The sequence below is a fragment of the Onychomys torridus genome, chromosome 10, assembly GCF_903995425.1.
Source record: "Onychomys torridus chromosome 10, mOncTor1.1, whole genome shotgun sequence".
Lineage (NCBI taxonomy): Eukaryota > Metazoa > Chordata > Mammalia > Rodentia > Cricetidae > Onychomys > Onychomys torridus.
The window spans coordinates 82990381-83011581 of record NC_050452.1 but is presented as its reverse complement, the minus strand read 5'-3'; the positions used below and the strand labels follow the sequence as shown (position 1 = coordinate 83011581).

The window sequence follows — 21201 nt, the reverse complement described above, 5'->3', positions numbered from 1 at the left end:
GTCTCAAAAAAAAAAAAAAAAAGCTTTGCTGACTTCTGCTGTACATGCTGATGCTAGAAATTATTTCATAATACAATCAGTTTTTGGGTTATAGTACTTTTCATCTGCTGAGTTCTTAGTTTAAGCAAGCAAGTCATTTATTAAATGATGTATGTATGTGTATTAGAGTATGGAGTCGGTACATGAATACAGTGCCCATAGAGACCAGGACGAGGGCACTGATCTCTTGGAGCTGAAGTTAAACGTAGGTGCTAGGAACCCATCCTCTGGACAAACAATACATGCTCTTAACTGCTCAGCCTTCTTTTCAGCACCAAGCAAGCACTTTTAAGTTCCTCTTATTTAATTATCATAATAATCTAGTGAGAGATGTTTCCAGTCGAATTAACCAATACTTAACTTCTTGCCATTGTACAATACATTATCTGTCTTTCATTTCACAAGCTGAACAGTGAAAACTCAGTAGGAAAAATCAGCAACATTATATGAACCTAAAGAAAATGAAATAAAGCATATTTGCTACCCATATGAATCCCCAAATAAATTCTAGTTATTACTTCTTTTTATTTTTTCAAGTCAGGGTTTCTCTGTGTAGCCCTGGATATCCTGGAACTCAATCTATAGACCAGGCTAGCATCAAACTCACAGAAATCCACCTGCCTCTGCCTCCTGAGTATGGGATTAAAGTCATGAGTCACCGCCACTGGCCCCAAATAAAGTTAATTTTAAAATGAAAAATGTAGGACTGGATGGATGGCTCAGTAGTTAATAGCACTTGCTGCTCTTGAAGAGTCTGAGAATTCAGTTCCTAGTACTCACATCAGAGTGCTCACAACTGCCTGCAACTCCACTTCCAGTGGATCCAACAACCCTTCTGGCCTCTGTGTGTACCAGGCATGCACACTGTGCACATGCACATACCCAAACATTCATCTCAAAACAAAAATCAGGGAACTGTGTTCTCAAAAGTTTAAATACTTTTATCTCTGACCTGGTCATCTTTCTGTCAGCATCTATTAAAGTTTACTTTCCACAATTTGTATTTTATTAATTACCATGTCCACCTTTTGAAAAATACTGTGTTAATGTTTATGTTTAACATAATTTTAGGGAAAGAAGAAGATATATAGCTGAATATCATCTTCCAATTATCTGAGTACTGACAGCATTAAGTGGTTGACTAGCCTGAGTTCACACAAAGCAATTAGAAAGATGACCCTAAAAAATAGGCAAGTCATAAAATTCAATATTAATGGTATAACATCACTTAACACAAACCTATATACATATATCCTATATAGGTATACAATATTCATATATACAAATACACAAATATTCATATATTTATATCTGGATTCATGAAAAGAAATGAGTAGGAGCTATTTCTAGAGTGTGATTGAGACAGGAGCTTCTCGCTTTTTAAATTTATATACTTCGGGACTGTTGAAGTATCAGTGAACATGTAAAGCTAAGTTTTCTACTGAAATTTTCATAAGACTATCTCAGATTTTTCTACTGAAATATAAACTCTTTAGAAAAAGGCCCAACTTCTAAGTCTGATATTTTGGTAAAAGTATGCTTCTTTCTAAATCTTACCATATTTAATTTTCTTCAACATTGAGAAAATAAATTACCAAAGTAATCTGCTATATGAAACTGAAGGAATAATTTGAATTTTTTTCTAAGCTGTCTCCTTTTCCTAGAAGTTTTCATGTCACTTATGGCTATAAGTGAATGTTTACTATGTTAAATATTAAAACGAGTCCCCAAAAAGCCATTTGCTACTACTACCCACCAAATTCCCCTTCTAGAAGGATAAGGGACATATTTTAGGAAGTAGAAGTATGTACTACATAATTTAGAATTACTTCTCTGCAAACTAAAAAGGACATTTCTATAAAGCACTTTATAGAAACTATAAAGCAGCACAAAACACACCAGAAGAAGAATGTGAGGGAAAAGACATTAAAAAAAATTGAAAAAGTAAACATGAAATCTCACATTAAAGGTTGATTTTGTTTAATGATAGATAAACTGAAGAACTGTATAAAAGAGAAATCTAACAGTGTTCTATAAATAATTCAAACTAGGACTCAAGACTGTCTTTTCTTTCAGAGGCAGCACAGAAAGAGAAGTGCACTGATAATAGTCTCATCACCTTGTTCCTGCCTGAAACATTACTAAGTAATGAAGTGCTCCGAGGCAGGCAGGAGAGAGTCTAACAAAAGATCTTGACAATGCCAAGTACACAATGAATTTCTGACTCTCAGGGAAGCTATAAATAATCTAAAAACCCTGAAGGATCACACAGATAAAAGATGTCATTCTCTCCTGACAAAGACTTCAGATTTAACAAAGAAATTAAAGAAAACAAGCCAACTATTTAACCTTAAAAAACAAAGGGTTCACACTCACGAAGCTAAAGCCACACAAGAGAGGACTAAGTTATTGCATTCTAATTCAGTCTAACTGAAACACCCCGATTTCAAAGAACTTTTTCAATTAATGGTATGTTAGAAAGGCAGGTATTACCTTGTAAGTAAAAATAATGACATAAACTATAGAATATGTCAGGAAATCATAAGAAATACATGATAACTCATAACTAGTATTATTTTCTTGTTCATCTCCATTATAGTTCTCAAAAGATAAGGAAATCTGGAACGGTGTTTATTTTATACGATTTAGACGGCACTCACCTGTCCCAAAGAGCTCCTTGTGGACCTCTAAAACCACAGCAACGCCAATGTTATCCTTTGTCATCACTCTGTTCAGCATTGCTTCGGATCCATCTGAATTCGCCATTGCTACCTGGTTGAATTCCACTGTATGCTTCTGCACCAGTGTAAATCTAGAAGGTACACATATTTAGATGACTTAGGTAGTTATACTGTCATGCTAAGACATTAAAAGTGGAGTAGACACAATACAGACACTTGATAATCTGTCACTTTCTAGCTACAAATGGTCATGTGATATAATTCTGGAAATAGGAAATATGGTTTTCATAAACTTTATGTAGGCTCCATCTAGCAAAGATGAAATATATATCCCCATCATCCTTTCATGTCTTTCCCCCTTCCAGCAAGTACCTAAAGGACTAATAAGCAAGTATGAACCAAATAGATGGGGAAAGGCCAATCTTATAAGGATGGGGAAGCAGCTGGACCAATTTATCTATTTCTAGACTGCATGATGTATGTGAGAAGTCATTTACTTAAGCTATTGTTCAGATTGTCTAACATGTAAAGATACACACAATCTTAACTGAGTCACCAATTAAAAGAGAATGAATAAAGTCTACCTGCCCCATTTGCAGATTTTTTTTTTGTACCATATCAAGATAACTGTCAAGAAAATGCAGGAATACAGCCCTTTTCCCAGCTAAAAATTACCACATTTTTTTATTAGTTTTTTTATTACTCAAAGACTGTAATTATGTGTAAATGTTCAGAAAAAGATTGTGTCAGAAGAAGAAATGACTCTCTGTGATGATGGCTTCTATGATACAGTATTTTCTTTCCTTAGTGACAAATTTTAAGTATAATAGAATTGTTGGCTATAATAAAAATCTAATGCTAACATTTAAGAACTGTGAATTTGGTCAAGCCCTCTGTACTGCTTGTTTCATCAGTTGGATACAAGCTAGACTTCTCTGGAAAGAAGAGTCTCAATTTAAAAAAAAAAAAAAAAAAAAAAAAAACTGCCTATAAGCAAGTTGATGGGACAGAGCCCAGCTCACTGGGAGCACGCCACCCTTGCAGGTGGTACTGGGTGGTGTAAGAAAACAGACTGAATAAACCATTGAGGGAAAGCCATAAGCAGTGTTCTTTCATGGCTTCTGCTTCAGTTCCTGCCTCCAGTTTCCTGCCCTGACTTCATCTAGTGATGATCACTTATAAGGTTAAGATGAAATAAACCTTTGCTCCAAGTTGCTTTTAGTCATGGTCTTTATCAGAGCATTAGAAACCAAACTAAGATACTATTTAACATCATTTACCCAGTTTTATTATTTATTAGTTTTTGAAATATTTACAGAGAACCAAAACAGTACTGTAGGGTAAGCAGCAGTCCCTGACTGGCCTTGAACTTGCAGGTAATTCTCTCTTCCTGTCACTGACCCTTAGTAATGAGATTAGAGCATGTAGCACCACACACAGCTTATCATACTACTTTTCACTAGAAGTTAAAATACATTTTTGATTCATAACAATCTATCACTTTACATTCTTTCTAGCTTTGAAAATTGAGCCACAAATATCTCACACAAATATTTTTGAAATATTGACTAAAAGGATTATAATACCACAGGATATCATGCTAGATGAAACAATACTCTTTCCATCAATTCTTGCTCCAATTCTGAATGTCTCAGATGTGCTTAGAATAAGTTGTGTGTAACGGGTCCGGTCATATGGCCTATTTCAAACTCAAGAGTACTTAAAGAAAGCTGTTTTCACCTTGCACAGGAAAAAGGTAGTCCTTCAGCTGAGAAGGCTACCAATGTAAAAAATGAAGCTATGAGCATTCAGGTAAAAGAAGAAGGGAAGGATCCCAAGACAGCAAATGGCTTTGTTCAAAACAAAACAAGGGTTGGGGATTTAGCCCTGGGTTCAATCCTCAGCTCAAAAAACAAAACAAAACAACAAAACAAACAAAAAAAAACATTAGAAGAACACAAAATTTAAGAAAGAAAAAGAATGGCAAAGTATGGTATGTTACTGGACACGAAATATACAGGGGCAACTAAGTAGATTATAGGTAAAGAGCACTTGCTGCTCTTCTAAATGAACTGAGTTTGATTCCCAGCATGAACATCAGACACAGCACAACTAATTGTAACTCCAGTTCCGGGGGAACCTGACACCCTCTTCTGGATTCCATGGGCACTCAATATACAAAATATATACATACACATAAATAAAAATAAGAAGCAAGTGTAGTGCCACACGTCTTTAATCCCAGCTCTTAGGAGGCAGAGGCAGGTGGATATCTCTAAGTTTAAAGCTAGTCTGGTCTACATAGCTAGTTCCAGGCCAGCCAATGCTACATACATAGTGAAACTGAGTTTCTAAATAAGTAAGTAATAACATCTTTTTCTATTTTACAACACTAACTTAACACAACCACTTACATTCTTCCCCAACCACCATATACCAAGTCTGTTCCACGTGACTTTTACTTTCTAGTGTATGAGTGCAATGCAGGAAACATTTTGAAATATAGCAAGCATTCTCATCACCGGGTGCACGCCTTTAATCCCAGCACTCAGGAGGTAGAGCCAAGTGGATTGATCTCTGTGAATTCGAGGCCAGCTTGGTCTACAGAGCAAGATCCAGGACAGGCACCAAAACTACACAGAGAAACCCTGTCTCAAAAAACTGAGAAAAAAAGAAAGAAAGAAAGAAATACAGCATTCTTCCTCTATTCTACTGAAATTTTTCTTTTGACTACCATGCATTAGTTTATAGTTACTTTCTAGTTACTGATTTAAGCTAACAGTCTTTGGTAATATATAAAATCTTAAGCCTGTCACTTTTTTTTCATTATTTAAAATTCACTTGGTATTTATATTCTGGTTGGTGTACTCTGCTTTATAAGCATCATCCCTGATGCTATTTTAGCATATAAGAGTGTTTTCTCTATGTTCCCATTGTTGCAAATTTTAAGCAAAAGCTCAAATGGGTGTTAGAAAGAAATGATATACATAGTCAAGAATGATATGACTAAAAAACCAAAACTATAATAAAACAGCATTTAAAAAGCCTTCTATATTTGAGAAAGATTCAAAACAAGCCTTCAAACAAGCAACAATTTCTTAACAGTCTAAAAGGAATGTGCTATGTTGCCATGTGATTACACTAAAACTAGAAATACAACACTGAATACCAACTGTGAGCAACTAAAACAATAGGATTAAATAGTCTTTCCCCAATTTATTTCTAAGTGAAAAAAACACAGAACACCACTGAGAAGATAGTATGAACCAGGGAGATAGCTCTGTGTGGTAAAGGCCCTTGCTCCAAAGCCCGATAATCTACACCAGGGAGGAAGGAGAGAAGGGACTCCTTCACGTGGCACCTAACTTTTACACACAGGCACTGGTGCGTGTGCTGACATCAACCACCCTGCATGCACACTAAAAAAGAAATGTGAAAAGAGGAGGAGGAGCAGGAGAAAAGGGAGGAGGAAAGTATGGTACCAAAAGTTAACCAGTATCTTCCTTTCTGTATCATTTCTCTGTAAATTTCTTAAGGTATATTTAGCATGAAATATATAAAGGATGACCTTGAGTCTCATCAATCATTAGCATGTAAGAAAACTAATTTAGCACCTCGGGCAGTTACACACCTTTAATCCCAGCACTCAGGAGGCAGAGCCAGGCGGATCTCTGTGAGTTCAAGGCCAGCCTGATCTATAGAGCAAGATCCAGGACCGGCACCAAAAGTACATGGAGAAACCCTGTCTTGAAAAAAACCAAAACCAAAACCAAAACCTAACCAAACAAAAAAACCTAACTTAGTAAATGCAAACTTATAGACTGGAAATAAATATGAAAGAAAAAAGGCAAACACTACTCTTGTGTCTGCACAGCCTTTAACATTTTTGTTCATTTGGGTTCTTGAGACAGGGTCTCTGTGGCCTTGCTGTTCCTGGAACTTACTATGTAGACCAGGCTGTTCTCTAACTAACAGATTTACCAGCCTCTGCCTCCTGAGTGCTGAGAACTCTTCAAGGTACTTCTATACCCTTTTATCGATTTACATAATGACAGTAGATTAATAGTTTTTATTAACTCACATTTGAAAAGTAGAACTGTGGCATAAAGCCATTTTACATCTGAACTTTACACTATTTTAAAGATTTATTATTTTTATTTATGTCTATGTGTGTGTCTATGTGAGTTTATGTGTGCCACATGTGCAGAGTGTCTGTAGAGACCAGAGGGCATCATATTCTGGAACTGGTAGTTGTGAGCTGCCTAACATGGGAGCTGGGAAACAAACCCAGGTCCTCTGCAATAGCAGAGGTACTCTTAACATGAGCCACTGTTCCAGCCCCACATTCAATTGATGGCAAATTAGTATTAGAAGCCAGAATTCAAGATCTCATTTTTAAAAATTAAAATCACAGATTAATAAATGTAACCAAAGTAATCAATCACCCAGAGACCAATGAGAATACTTATAAAAAGTGTAGCAGTTTGGAGTGGCACTACAACTTCTCAATGCCCTTCTTCCAAGAACAAAACTGTATTTAATAATACAAAAAGAAAGAAGCAAGTACCTGGCCTTTCCTTGATAACATCTACAAGTTACCTCATTTGGGAAAAGTGCCTTTGAATTGAATTGGACATTTATTATCAGTGTTCATAGGAAAATTTCCTTGAAGCACTGTTGTTTAAAACTATGTGATAACAGTAAAATGTCTGTCTGAGAGCACCAAGCTGGTTTCCCACCTATGCTCTCCGTCCTCTCCTTAACCCACTATGCTTTTCCTCTCCTACGCTGTCCAGATAAAAACCCATCTTAAATGCAGTTCTCCACACACACACCCCACATATAAAATGCATGTATGTGTTTTATAACATGTTTGCCTACTATAGGTCATAATGTGACATAAAAGACAAAACAAAACTCATTTCTGGCATTTGATCAATCAAAATTGATTTTGTGGTATCTTTAACTATTAAAAATAAATGATATTTATGATGATGCCTAAAAGGTACCGCCAAATTTCAAGGTCCTGTTGAGCCTTGCCAAAGTAAAACTAGGTGGGATTAGAGTGTGGCTCAAAAGTCAGCAACCACCTCCCATCTTAAAAAGAAATCACTAGAATATTTCAGTATATTCTAATTCTCTACATGTCCATAGAAATATAGAAATATGAAATATATAAAAATGACCTTGAGTCTCATCAATCATTAGCATGTAAGAAAACTAACTTAGTAGACTAGAAATAAATATGAAAGAAAAATACCATTCTGTGTCTGCATAGCCTTGTAACATTTTTAGGATAAAACAGATAATAAAATATAATCCATGTCCTAGCATTTACCAAAATGACTCCATTCTTTCACCATATGGGTAGGTATTTTGATAAAAATTACTGTCTGCACTAATTTAAGAGACTTTGAAAATGCATACGGAGTCAAAATATTCTTCTACAGATATGACTTTGATTTGTTTCTCACAAGGTAAAATAAACAAGTGAAGAAACAGATCTGAAAGGGTAAACAACTTACTCAGGATTACACAGCCAATTAAACAGCAAAGATGTGATGTCCTAGTCTCTGCACTGTCACCACGTCTTCCAGGAAGAAGAAGAAGATTAGAGTGGAGACCCTGAAGCTTCCCTCAAAGAACAATAGTAACTAAGAAATGCTAACAACGGAAGAAAGTCTTCCCCAAGGATGAGCCCCCTTGCTGGTTATCTAGGTGATATTTTATTTGTACTGAAATGTAATTTTATTTGTGTGTTAATAAATAAAGTTGCCTGGGGGTCAGAGCTAATAGCAAGCCATAGCAGAAGCTGTGCAGTGGTGGCGCACGCCTTTAATCCCAGCACTTGGGAGGCAGATCTCTGTGTGTTCAGCCAGCATGGAGACACATGCCTTTAATCTCAATACCAACCATAGAAGACCTGGAGGTCTGTATAGACAGGCAGTGACAAGGAGGTCATGTAGTTGGATTTACAACCAATGAGAAGGCAGAACAGAAAGTTAATAAAAGGACAGACACACAGGAAGTAGGTCTCTTTGCTGAGGGGAAGGACAGTGGTGGCAGTGAAGGGTAAGAAAGGGATTTTACCTCTTAGCTATTGCTCTGATCTCTTGGGCTTTTAACTCTGCAATTGGCTCTGTGTTTCTTATTTAATAAGATGGTTACATCTACAGTTATCTTATATCAAGTGGTCAGTCCTGAAATTATATACATATGAGCAATACTACACAGACTTAAAAGTTGTATTTAAATATTTATGTGCCTATGTGTACACACACATATATAAGAGTAAAATTAAAGGCTAGAAGTTTGAGAGGAGTAGGGAAGGGGAAAGACATGGGAGGAGTTGGAGGAAATGATATACATTTTAATAATAAAAATATTGGGGCACACAAAAAGTGGGGTCCTTGGAAAGTTATTAGCAAAAGGTTTAATGAAACAATGTATCACATTCTAAAAGTCTCCACTGTTATGGACTCCATGATGCTATACTATTTAGGATGGAAATAGTTAAGGAAGTTAAAAAAAGAATTCAACAAAATATTTTCTATGTACTCATCTTTAAAAATAGTTCATATTTAATAATCTAAGAATGAATCGGCAACTATCCAATCAATGGTTAAAGTTTCCTATATTGCAGTTGTAACTATTATTTCAAACATGAACCAACTCTAGTAATTATCAAGTAATTAAAATTCCTCCTTTCAAACTGTAAAGGGTATTATTTGTGTTTTTGTTTCTCTCTCTCTCTCTCTCTCTCTCTCTCTCTCTGAGACAGCGTCTCTCTGTGTAGCTTTGGAGCCTTTTCTGGAACTCACTTTGTAGACCAGGCTGGACCCAAACTCAAGAGATCCGCCTGCCTCTGCCTCCCAAGTGCTGGAATTAAGGTGTGCACCACCACCGCCTGGCTTAAGGATATGATTTTTTTTTTTAATTACTCTACACTATCTGGAAAGTAGGAGGAGGAAATGGACCAGGCACAGTGGCACACACCTGTAGTCCCAGCACGTCAACAGTGAGCTCAAAGCTACATAAAGACCCTGTCTTAGGAAGACAGAGATGAGGAGAGGAACAGAGCCAAGTAGAAAGAGGGGACAAACATGGAGAAAGGCAGGTAGTGGGAAAATACCTTGATGTTATTAAACATCTGACCGTTATCACATAGTTTTAAGCTTACAGTGCTTCAAAGAAATTTTATATGAACATTATTGGTAATAATTGTCAAATTCGACCATTTTTTTCCAAATGAGGTAACTTTGTAAGAAACAAAAGTAATGCCAGAGCGGAAACAAAAAGCCTAAATATTGTATTGTATTGTCACTGTTTCTGTGAACTATGAAGGGAGAGACCCCCTGAAGCACTGCTCACGGAACCTGTCTGCCTGTGTCATCTATTTAAAAAAAAAAAAAAGAGAAAATAGATATCTACCTACCTCTGAGTCACTTTAAAAATTTAAACAAGACAATCCATATAAATAATTAGAAAGGGCTTTTTATCTAGTAAAATAAAACTTGCAAAAAATACTAAGGAACTATGTATATTCTGGCATTAAATATTATAGAGTTCTATACTTGTACTTAAAATGAGATCATGTTTATAAAAAATTCATGGAAACGATAACAAACTGGGTAAATACAATGAGAAGTGGGCCAAAAAGATTTCAAGTTCACTGATTTTGTTCACATAAAAATAGTATTAATGATGGAAAGATGTGCTTTCAGAAAAAAAAAAAAAAAAGCCTGACTGTGTTATAATGGGGATTAAATAGGGAAACACTAATAAACAGACATAAACATGTACAAAGCTATCTTGTGTGTAGACAAGTGTCAATGCATCAAGTCTAAAGTAGTCACTATGGAACTCAACCTCTTTCACTTGCACACATTTCCTTTTTAACTAGTTAGTGTCAATCTTCTAACTTCCCACTTACAAAGTCCCATGGTTTCCCTCTGCCCTCTCCTTAGCTACGCAGCTACAACTTCCTTTCATATGTACATATTATATTTTATTGTTCTATCTTTTCCTGCTGTATTTGAGGTCCTAGTGGGATTAAGGATTATTCATGCTTAACACAGACTTGTCACAAAAAAAGTTCAGTAAGCATTTAGTAAATAAATTATTAAATAGATATATGTTAGTTGAAAATAATGAAAAGGTTCATCATATGAATGAAATCTCAGAAAAAAATCCACTTCAATTATTGTTTAATTCCATTTTACATAACTACTAATATTTTACTTCATGAAAATATTTTAAAAACTGAATCTTCAAATCTATCTCAAATTTTGAGTAATCTGACAATAAAAATATAAAGCATAATACAATAAATAGCTTCATTTTCAGTATACTTCCTAAGAAAAAGTTTGAACTTCTCCAACACTTGCAATCTATAGCTTCACCTTTTCAGAGTCACACTAAAGAAAAAGTTAAAGTCATTAAGTGCATGTCCCTGTGCTGTTTTACTGACTTACTTTTCTGTTTTGAAGAATATTGCACAACCATCCACATGCTTTCTTTCCTGCTCAGACATGATTTTGGCACGTGACTTTGGAGAAAAAAATCCATCATATCCACGATCCTTCAATGCTGGCAGAAAGAGAGTAAAGTATTGCTCTGTTTCCACTTCCTATGATGAAAGAAAAATTACTATACACATGACAGAGGGAAAGAATGACTAAGACATAAAAATAGTATGCATGAGTAAGGGGTGACTACCATAAAGCACTTCAAGTAACATGCCATCCAGCTCTCTTCTCACTAATGGTTGCCTTTGACATGTTCAGCATGTTAAACGTAAGGTACAATAAAGATGGCATGATTTTTCTCTTGTTCACAGTACTAGTTAATAAACAGGAGTAGGATTATATTTCAGCTCTCCTAATTCCCAAATTAGATTTCACTCCAATACATTTCACTTTCTCAAGACTAGCAACTAAACAAAGCATATATGATAGGTTATGTGGTAGGAAATACTAAATCTTTCATGTAGAGAGGAAAAAAGATTACTTAGTCTTCTTAAACTGTGGTAGAAGAGAAAACAATACCTGGAATGTGACAGAATCAACAACAAAAAAAATCTAAAATTTTAGAAAATTTTAAAAATAGCAATCATAAAAATGTGCTAATTTAATAATTTAGAGACTTTATTCTTTGATCCAAAGAACATTTTAAACAAATCTTTCCAAATGAAATAATCAAATGTGGAGGTGATGATACTGACATATTAAAGTGCTAACAGCTAATTTTATAGCGAAAACCTGTGACTAACAGTCCTAGAGTAGGAAAATTGTAGTCCTATAATTATACTCACATACTTAAGAATTTGAGTAACATGAAAAATGCATTAAGTGAATAAACAAAATATGTCAATAGCAGAATCTCATTTTATTAAAAATAACTTATGTTAACTAAATGAAAAGAACAAAAATAAAATACATTAAAATACTCCAGAGGTTTTAACATACTAGTTCTTTGATGTGTAGGAGTGCATGTTTTCCTTGGTCATACTTTCTAATTGTTCAGCTTTCCTAGAATACTTTATAATACACTATGGCTGTTACAAAAGTTTTCATAGACTCTGATTTATCTGTCAAATTCCATTTCACTCACACAGGCACGCACATGTTCCTATTATAAATACTAAAGCAGAAGCTAGACAGTGAACCACACAGCCTAATTCACTTGTTTTCTTCTCCCCCATTCTGGTTCTTCTTACTGTTTATAAAAAACATTTACTCTTTAAACGATTTTATTTGTCATGTTTCACATAGTGTAAAATACAAAATAAAGAAACAAAACTACCAAGCTACTTTATTTTTAAAAAAATTTGTCCTTGTTTGTTTTTCTTTTTTGAGATAGGGTCTCACTATGTAGCCATAACTGGTCACTAGAAACAAAACAAAAACCAAACAAAGAAAAACAAAAAGCAAGTTATCAGTTTTCTGCCCAGGATATATTGAAAATGTGTAAAATAATACAATAATTTTGAAGCATCTTTAAAAGAAATGGCAACTATTTGAGGTGGTGGAGATGAACAAGCCTGACATAGCCATTTCACACTGTACAGATATATTAAAATACTATAGTTAACAAATGTAGATATTTTAGTTTAAAAATTTCAAAACAAAAACATTTGATATGCTTTGAAATTAATAAAATTACTAAAAAAACCTAGTCAAATATTTTGGACTAATTACTATTTATATTGAAAAAGAATTTAAATATCAAAAAAATATATTTCTTCAGTTAAATTAAATAAATATAGTGTTATTAAGTAGAAGACTCTACAGCATTTTTCTCTAATTCAAGGCTACATAACTTCTACAATGGGGTCCCTTCCTCAAGTGGTCCACCTACTGAGAGATCTGAGCCCATAACAAGACTTTAAAGGAATTGAAAGGGATTTTTAAGTTATTTTGAAAAAAATAGATATAAAAAATTCTACTAAAATAGATCTGTATAAATGTACTGGGAAAAAAGGAACAAAATTAGGTAAGTCTAAATGTTAAAGATAGTTTATAAAGTAAGGTAAAATTTATGATTTACTGTGCAGTTTTTTTAATGTTTAAGGAACAGTTTTGAGAAAATTCTTTCTTCTGAACTCAACTCTAAATAAAACTTATATTCCTGAAAGATTAGTAATCGTTTTTGCAATTTTCTCTATGAGTAATTATGATAAATTACTCACAGGGGAATTGTTAATATGGATAAGAGGCAAGATTAATTTCAGAAAATAGTAAATGAAAATAAGTGCATGAGTGCCCTTGGTCAGCAATATAGTTACACTGTGTCAATCTCTTAATCTGTATTAAAATTATCCCTTTCTTTAAAGGAATGAACTATTCTCTTTGAGTTTTGCTTGAACACAGGCTATCTCCCAGAGAAAGGTTCTTCTATTATTTTTTAGTCCACCTTTAAATTAAACACAATTTAATTTCTATAGTGTTACCTGAAGACTAATGATATCTGCGTCCCAGTTAACAATTTCTTCCATAATTCCCTTTTTCCTGTATTCCCAGTTTAATGCCCAGGACGGGCAATAGCCATATAGCTGCCGGGTAGCGTATTTATCACATAACACATTGTAACACATAACCGTGAATGATGCTAAGAAGCAAGAGAAGAAAAAAAAAAAAACAGACAAAAGGGAGGAAATTAGGCAACTTTTTGTTAATCAAGAATATACCCGCATAAGCACACAAATACAGTTCATATATCATTATGGCAAAATGCCAGAAGTAAATTCTGAAGTATTTTCCTGTTTCACTTGGAATGCAGGATTTCTCAGAGGTAGGATTTTCTATGACTTTTACATTCACCTTTTAAGTTAAAGACAATTTCACTTAAAGTGTTACCTGATGATTTCACTGAAGTACATTACAACAATGTTTGTTTAATAGTCTGGATTTAACTATCCAGATTCAAAATTTTGAAGAAAAATTCAAATTTTGAAAATCAGAGTATCGTTTGCACATGATTTCCTGAGAAAAGGGTTTAGTTTAATTAAAACAAAAGCAAATTTTACTCTCATTATAATTAAAAGGTTCTAAATTCATTCATATCAAAATATCATTAGTTAATATTTTGGGGATGTATTATTACTCCCACTAATCTGAGCCAGAAGGGGGTGAACTAACAAAAATTTAGCCATAAGAAAATTCTTTTTGCCAATCTAATGTAAATTTCTGAAATAAAATTATCATTTTGTAAGATTGACTTATTTAAAAAAATAAACCGAACTGTAAGCAAACTAATAATCTAGATGCCCTCACTACTCCAAAATATGCTCTAAGGCCCAGGCAGCATCAATGATCACCTGGATGCTTAGAAATCCACAACTCTGGCCCTAAATGTCTGTGAAACAGGAAGTAAAGTTTAACAAAAACTGACCCAAATTAACACGCATATTAAATTACAAAAAGGCCTGACTTTCCTCAATAATTCTCCATCTTGGGTACTCATTAGAATCACTTTGTAGAAGGTTTAAAAAATCATCATGAACAACAACAAAAACTGATACCAAGGAAGATATAACTCTATACTAAGTTGGAGCATTAGCTTCCTGGATGCATATTTTCAAAAGGGATGCCCTTGGTTATAACAAACCTACATGGTTGAGAACCACCAATTTAATAAATTTGTAAGCAATTCAAGATGAAGTACTATTTCTTTAAGTTGGATTCAGTTTCAATAATAGGAAAGGCAGTAAAGTATCTGGTTCATGGCCACTTTGTATAATGAAGGCCAAGTTTCAAATGGAGTTATTTATATCCTCTGTATTTACTTTGGAAATGACCCAGAACCATTCCCAAGCCACTACATTATAAAGTGAAGCACCCTGAGTTAACTATATTCTGCCTCTCCAGATTTGGAATCCCATTTTGAAGAGGAAAAGAAGTAAGGCAGATTATTATTGGCTTTGTTCATATCCAAGACTTTGTGAAGTAAGATTTTCCTAGACAAGTCTAGTAGTTATAATTTCTCTAATAAAGACTAAACTCCACATTAATGCCATGTTTACAAGTTTTAAATGGAAGTGAAAATTAATTAAGCTGCTATTACAACTTTCTTATACTCCATTTCTATCTGGAAGATTTTTTCGCTAACTGGTCTTGATTACTACATAATAATTTTATTATATAAATAATAAAATATAATAATTTTATTATAAATCACTCTTAACTATAATGAGTTATTGCACACATCTCTCTATTCAGCAGAAGAAAAAGGCATTTTCAGTGTTGACACTTAAAATCTATTCAGTCAATTCCAACCACACACTAAGAAGAATCTTTACTAGTTTTTCATCACAGCTAACCCTAAGAATATATTACTTTAGGAATTCACTGACTAGTTTATATCTTTCTCTAGGTATAGTCTCTGTTCTTAATAACAATGTAGCTGTGCAATAGAAGCTTTTCTTCCAAATTATGTTCATTTGTATTCAAAGAAGGGCGTGGTAGTGCATGCCTTTAATCCCAGCACTCAGGAGACAGAGCCAGGCGGATCTCTGTGAGTTCGAGGCCAGCCTTGTCTCCAAAACGAGTTCCAGGAAAGGCACAAAGCTAAACAGAGAAACCTTGTCTCAAAAAACAAAAAAAAAAAAAAACAAAAAAAACAAAAGGATGATCTTAGAGTAGGAAGCACAAAAATCACATTACAGAAAATCAATTATAAAATAAAGCCACCTAATCCAAGGCATTCTAGAAAACTTATGTGTTCCTTTTACTTAGATCATTTAATACGCATCATGCTAAAACAAGTGTTATTTGTGGTAATTTTGAAACAATGTCTACTTAACAGGCTGATGTTTTTCTACAGTGTGGTGACTTTACATCATACACCTTTGGAAGACACAAAACTGTACTGCATAGAATTATTTCTCAGCATCATTAAAATATAAAGAGAACCATGAAGAAGTTATACATTCCACATAATACTAAAATATTCTGTTTTTTTTTTTTAAAAAAAAAAAAAAGCCAAAAGGCCAGGTGTGGTGGCACACTTTTAATCCCAGCACTCAGGAGGTGAGGCAAGTATATCTCTGTCAGATTAGCTTGGTCTACATAGCAAGTTCCAAGGATAGCCAGACCCACATAACAGAGAAACCCTGTCTTGGGGGGGGGGGGGGGGACCAAAACTTCAGAACAGAAGAGTTTGTATCGTTCAAAATGTAGCTAGTAACTTGTAACTCTAACAGACACATTAAAAATCATTAAAGTATTAGGACCCAGTGGCTAGTCTAACCTATGAAAGTGAAAAGTTTTATCGAATTTTGGAATGAAATTAAGTATTATAAAAATACTTATAGATGTGATTTAAAAGGTACTTAAACAATAGTTCAGTTTTTAAAAAAGATTTTAAAGTATATGAGTTCTTGTATGTAAGTATGCCACATGCAGCCTTGGTGCCTGAAGGCCAGAAGGGAGAACCAAGATTACCCTGGAATGTAATTACAGATGGTTGTGTGCTGTCCTGTGGGCACTAGCAATTGAACCCAGGTCTTCTTCAAGACCAGCAAGTGCTCTTCACACCACTGAGTCTTCTCTCTAGTCCCTTCACAACTGATTTTAAGGAGACTTTTCAAACCTAAGATGTCTTAACATGAAGTAGCAGGAAGTCCTACAAAAATACCAGACTGTTACCTGGGCTGCACAAAGTAATGGTATAAATGTCATACATTACTAATGTTCTAGACATGCTAGGTTATGTCCTTAGAATTATGAAATATTCTGAACCATTTCTACAGCCAATCTTGTTGACATTTCCACTAAGCTAACTTAAATATTAAGTATCAACAGTACTCATTTCAAGGAAGATAAACTATCTAAGAAATTCAAATTTTTTCAAAAGAAAGTTCATTATTGCTCAGTTTTCTTAAATTATGTAAGGCCTCAACACAAGGAGTAATTTTCTAGTCTAATGCACCAATGTCAAAGATTCAAGATGTTTACTTGTACAGTAAGACTATCTTAATGTTGGCTTTTTAAAAAGTCCATCTAGCAATACTTTGAAACCCATCTACAGCCTGGTGGATAAAATGAAAGCCTATTAACCACACAGCTCAAATAAGTATTTATTTTAAAGGCCAAAGATGAGAAAACCTACCTGATGGCAGAATTTGGTCTCGTTCTTTTAATGTAATCCATGGCCTCGGAGGAAGCTGCTCTGGATGAACTGAAAGAAAAAAATTTAAACATAAGATAATCCTATATGTTTGTAAAATCAGTATCATTTAGTTTCTAATACCAATTTACTATTTGGCTATCATGGCCCACAAAAGGACTTAAAAATCGAACCCTAGAACTTAATTAAGACTTCAAAATGAACTAAAAGATATTTAAGAGATATGCAGAAATCAATGTGTAGAAGTTCCTGTTGTCAGATCCTGAATAAATTCAATCCCCATCTTTGGAGCACATGTAAAAAGCATATCTCTTTGCACATGTAATCCCAGCACTCCTGTAGGACAGAAGAGGCCAGAGAATCCGCTAGAAGCTCAAAGGCCAGATAGCATGGAGTATCACAGCAGTGGCAGGAAAACTGTCCTCTGACCTTTGCAAGTATCCACACACATCACACACAAACACAATAAACAAACTCATTTAATTCAATTTCTAAGAAGAGCTATACAGAGCACATAAAACTGGTATTAGAAAGGGACACTAAGAAACTCATTAGTGATATTTTCGTATATGTGATTTTATGAAAAGTGCCTTAAATTTAAAGCCTTAAGCAAAATCTTTTGTTTTAATTACATAGGTAGGTTATAGTGATTTTGCTTTATTCCCATCTGCAAAATTAAAGCTATGTGAAAATTTAACATTATGGTAAACCTTAAAACAGAAAGAGAGGGGTTGGGGGCTCAGTGGTAGAAAGCACAAGGCCCTGGGTTTGGTCCTCAGCTCTAGAGAAAAATCAGAAAATGAATATACAAAAAAAAAGAAAGAAAGAAAGAAAGAAAGAAAGAAAGAAAGAAAGAAAGAAAGAAAGAAAGAAAGAAAGAAAGAAAAATTGATTTTTTAATGAGACATCCACTACTTGATCTTTCTTCTACTGTTTTATAACGTCAATGCAATGCAAGAGCAGCTAGCTCATTCATTTCAAACTCCGAGCACACAAAGACAGGAGGAGTTGAGTACTTTACTGTCAACTTTCTGTGATGTCCTATCCCAAAAGGTCTTCATATATTTACCCTAAACCTGCAATCACCTTGGATTCCAAGAGAATAGAGCCTTCCAGAATCACCCTGCTCCCAAGATGAAGGAAATACTTATGATGCTGTGCTACCTCTGAAACAGGATCATTTACTGTGAAGGAACCTGTACACTCAAGAAGGACTTTTTCAAATCTACCTTTCTGAACCAGAACTGAGACCACTGAGAGAACACAGTAAACAAGTTACAAAAGATAAAAATCATTGCCATTTAGAATGAATGGCTACAAGTTAAAAAAAAAAAAAAAAAAGAGAGAAAAAAAAACTTTCAAAATGTGAAAATATGCTAGGTGATGATGATACATGCCTTTAATCCCAATAGAGGGAGGTAGGCAGGCTTTGAGGCCAGCTTGGTCTACAAAGCAAGTTCCAGGACAGACTGGGCTACAAAGAAGAACCCTGTCCCAAAAATAATAAAATCTATACCAAAACAGATTCTAATTAAACTTCTGAGAACTACAGAAACAAACTTGAGAAACATCAAAGACCTAACAGATTACCTATAGGAAACACCAATTCAAATTATACTAAAAGCCCACAGAAGCACTCCATTGTTTGATGGCTACATGAACATTATCTATGTAGCAAAATTATTCTTTGGAAATCAAGGAGCTGGTCATGGGTGCATCCATGTAGTCCTAGATACTGCTAACTACTGTGAGCTGGAGATTAGTAGAAGAGGATGAAAAGGAAATAAAGGTCAGCATGCAATGGGAAACTAAGAGACTAGTCACTAACCCATCTGTCCTTAAGAAAGGCCAAAGCTAAAAGAGGCTCTCAAAACAGAAAGAAAAATATAAGGGAAGAAAAAAATAAAATATCAAAGAAAAAGAAGAAACGGATAAATTAGGAGCATTAACATTACCCACTTTATTATCAGTTCTTAAATCATATTTGACAGCCAAATAAAAAATAATAACTATTATAGTACCAAGTTTGGCTACCTAGACTTTAAAGTTGAAAGGCACAATAAAATCTTAGTGGGTGAATAAAAAAAAATGACTTAACTATTCTACATATCCTTCAAATACAATACAGAAAACTTAAAAAATAACTTTTCAAAAAGCAAGAACAGCTGTGGTAATATCTAATAAAGTAGTTTTCACACCAACAACAAAAGAGCACAAAGGGTAATTACACAATGAAATGATCAATCCACTAAACTATAATAACCCTAAACATGTATGTGACAATCAACAGAGCTTAAAATATCAGAAAGAGAGACTGCAAAGGCAGTTCAGCAGTTTAAATTACTTAGTGCACTTGTACAGAACCCAAACAGTGGCTCACAACCAGCTGCCAACTCTAGTTTCAGGGTATCAGATGCCTTCTTCTAGCCTCCTCAGGCTCATGGTACACATATATACATTCAGACAAACTTTCATACACATAAAATAGAAATAAATCTTGAAAAAAAGACCAGAAGCAAAAGCTGACAGATGAAGAGAAATTTTTAAAAATGCATAATTACAGCTGAGTGGGTTTTTTTTTTTTTTTTCCGAGACAGGGTTTCTCTGTGTAGCTTTGCGCCTTTCCTGGAACTCATTTGGTATCCCAGGCTGGCCTCGTACTCACAGAGATCCGCCTGCCTCTGCCTCCCAAGTGCTGGGATTACAGCCGTGCACCACCACTGCCTGGCAGCTGAGAATTTTTAACTCCTTATCACCATTTGATAGAATTATCAGATGGGAAATTAGAAAAAAATAAGGAATTTTGAGTACCATCACTAACATGATCTCATTTACATTTTTATACCATTTGCCAATTACAGAATATGTTTTTCAAGAGTCCATAGAACACACACTATAACCAGTATCTTAAATAACAGAAAAATTAACTTTTTTAAAAAATTGAAGTCTTAAATATGTTATCCAATTGTTCCTATATAGAATTAAACAAGAAATCGACCAATTAGGAAAACTACCACACTCTCATATGGGACACACACGTCTAAATACTTCACTGATCAAAGATGAAGTCACGAGGGAGATAAAACACAGTGAACTGAGTGAAAATGAAAGGTAGCATGGACACACTCTTGTTAAAAGAGGAGATTTCCTTTACAGTTGAAGTCACTACCTCTGAACAAAATAAATCCAAACCAAGCAGAGGAAACACGCTAAAAAGATACCAAAAATATTAAGAATGAAACTAACATACAGAATTAAATAGTTCAAGTAATAGGAAACAGACAAATCTGCAATTTCAACAGTCTAACAATAATGAGTAAAACCAAAATAGTTAATAATATACATTCATCACATGGAAACAATATACTTAACAAACATAAACTTGTATATACAGAACTCTGAAGAGGCATATTCAGAGTGCATATTTAACACCTACAAAAAATAAGAATGTGCTAGATCATAATGTTTTAAAATTTTTAATGAAAGAGTATATTGTGGAATAATCCTTCTGTACACTGTGTGAATATATGTTACTGTGATTGGTTTAATAAACAAGCTGACTGGCCAATAGTTGAACAGGATAAAGTTAGGCAGGAAAGCCAAACCAAGAATAATAGCATGAGGAAGGCTGGAGTCAGAGGTCAACAGCCAGGCATAGAATGAATATAACACACAAAATGGGACAGAGGTAAAAGCAACAAGCCTTGGGGGCAAAACACAGATTAATAGAAATGGGTTAAGTTGTAAGAGCTAGTTAGCAACAAGGCTGAGTTATTGAATGAGTGTTTATAATTTATATTAAGCCTCTGAGTGATTATTTGGGAGCAGGAGTCAGGACAGGAAAACTCTACCT

General features: G+C 34.4%; 1 protein-coding gene across 5 annotated transcripts in view; it reads right to left on the bottom strand.

The window, feature by feature from the left end:
• The window catches only part of Cnot6l (CCR4-NOT transcription complex subunit 6 like), an 85430-nt gene that overhangs the window by 14241 nt on the left and 49988 nt on the right, over positions 1–21201 (bottom strand). For all 5 annotated transcript variants that reach the window (XM_036200638.1, XM_036200639.1, XM_036200636.1 and 2 more), the window contains exons 6-9: positions 17331–17399; positions 13672–13829; positions 11195–11349; positions 2700–2851 (exon numbers count right to left, since the gene is read on the bottom strand). In XM_036200638.1, the coding sequence (XP_036056531.1) occupies positions 2700–2851; positions 11195–11349; positions 13672–13829; positions 17331–17399 (534 nt within the window). The remainder of the gene's footprint in view (positions 1–2699; positions 2852–11194; positions 11350–13671; positions 13830–17330; positions 17400–21201) is intronic.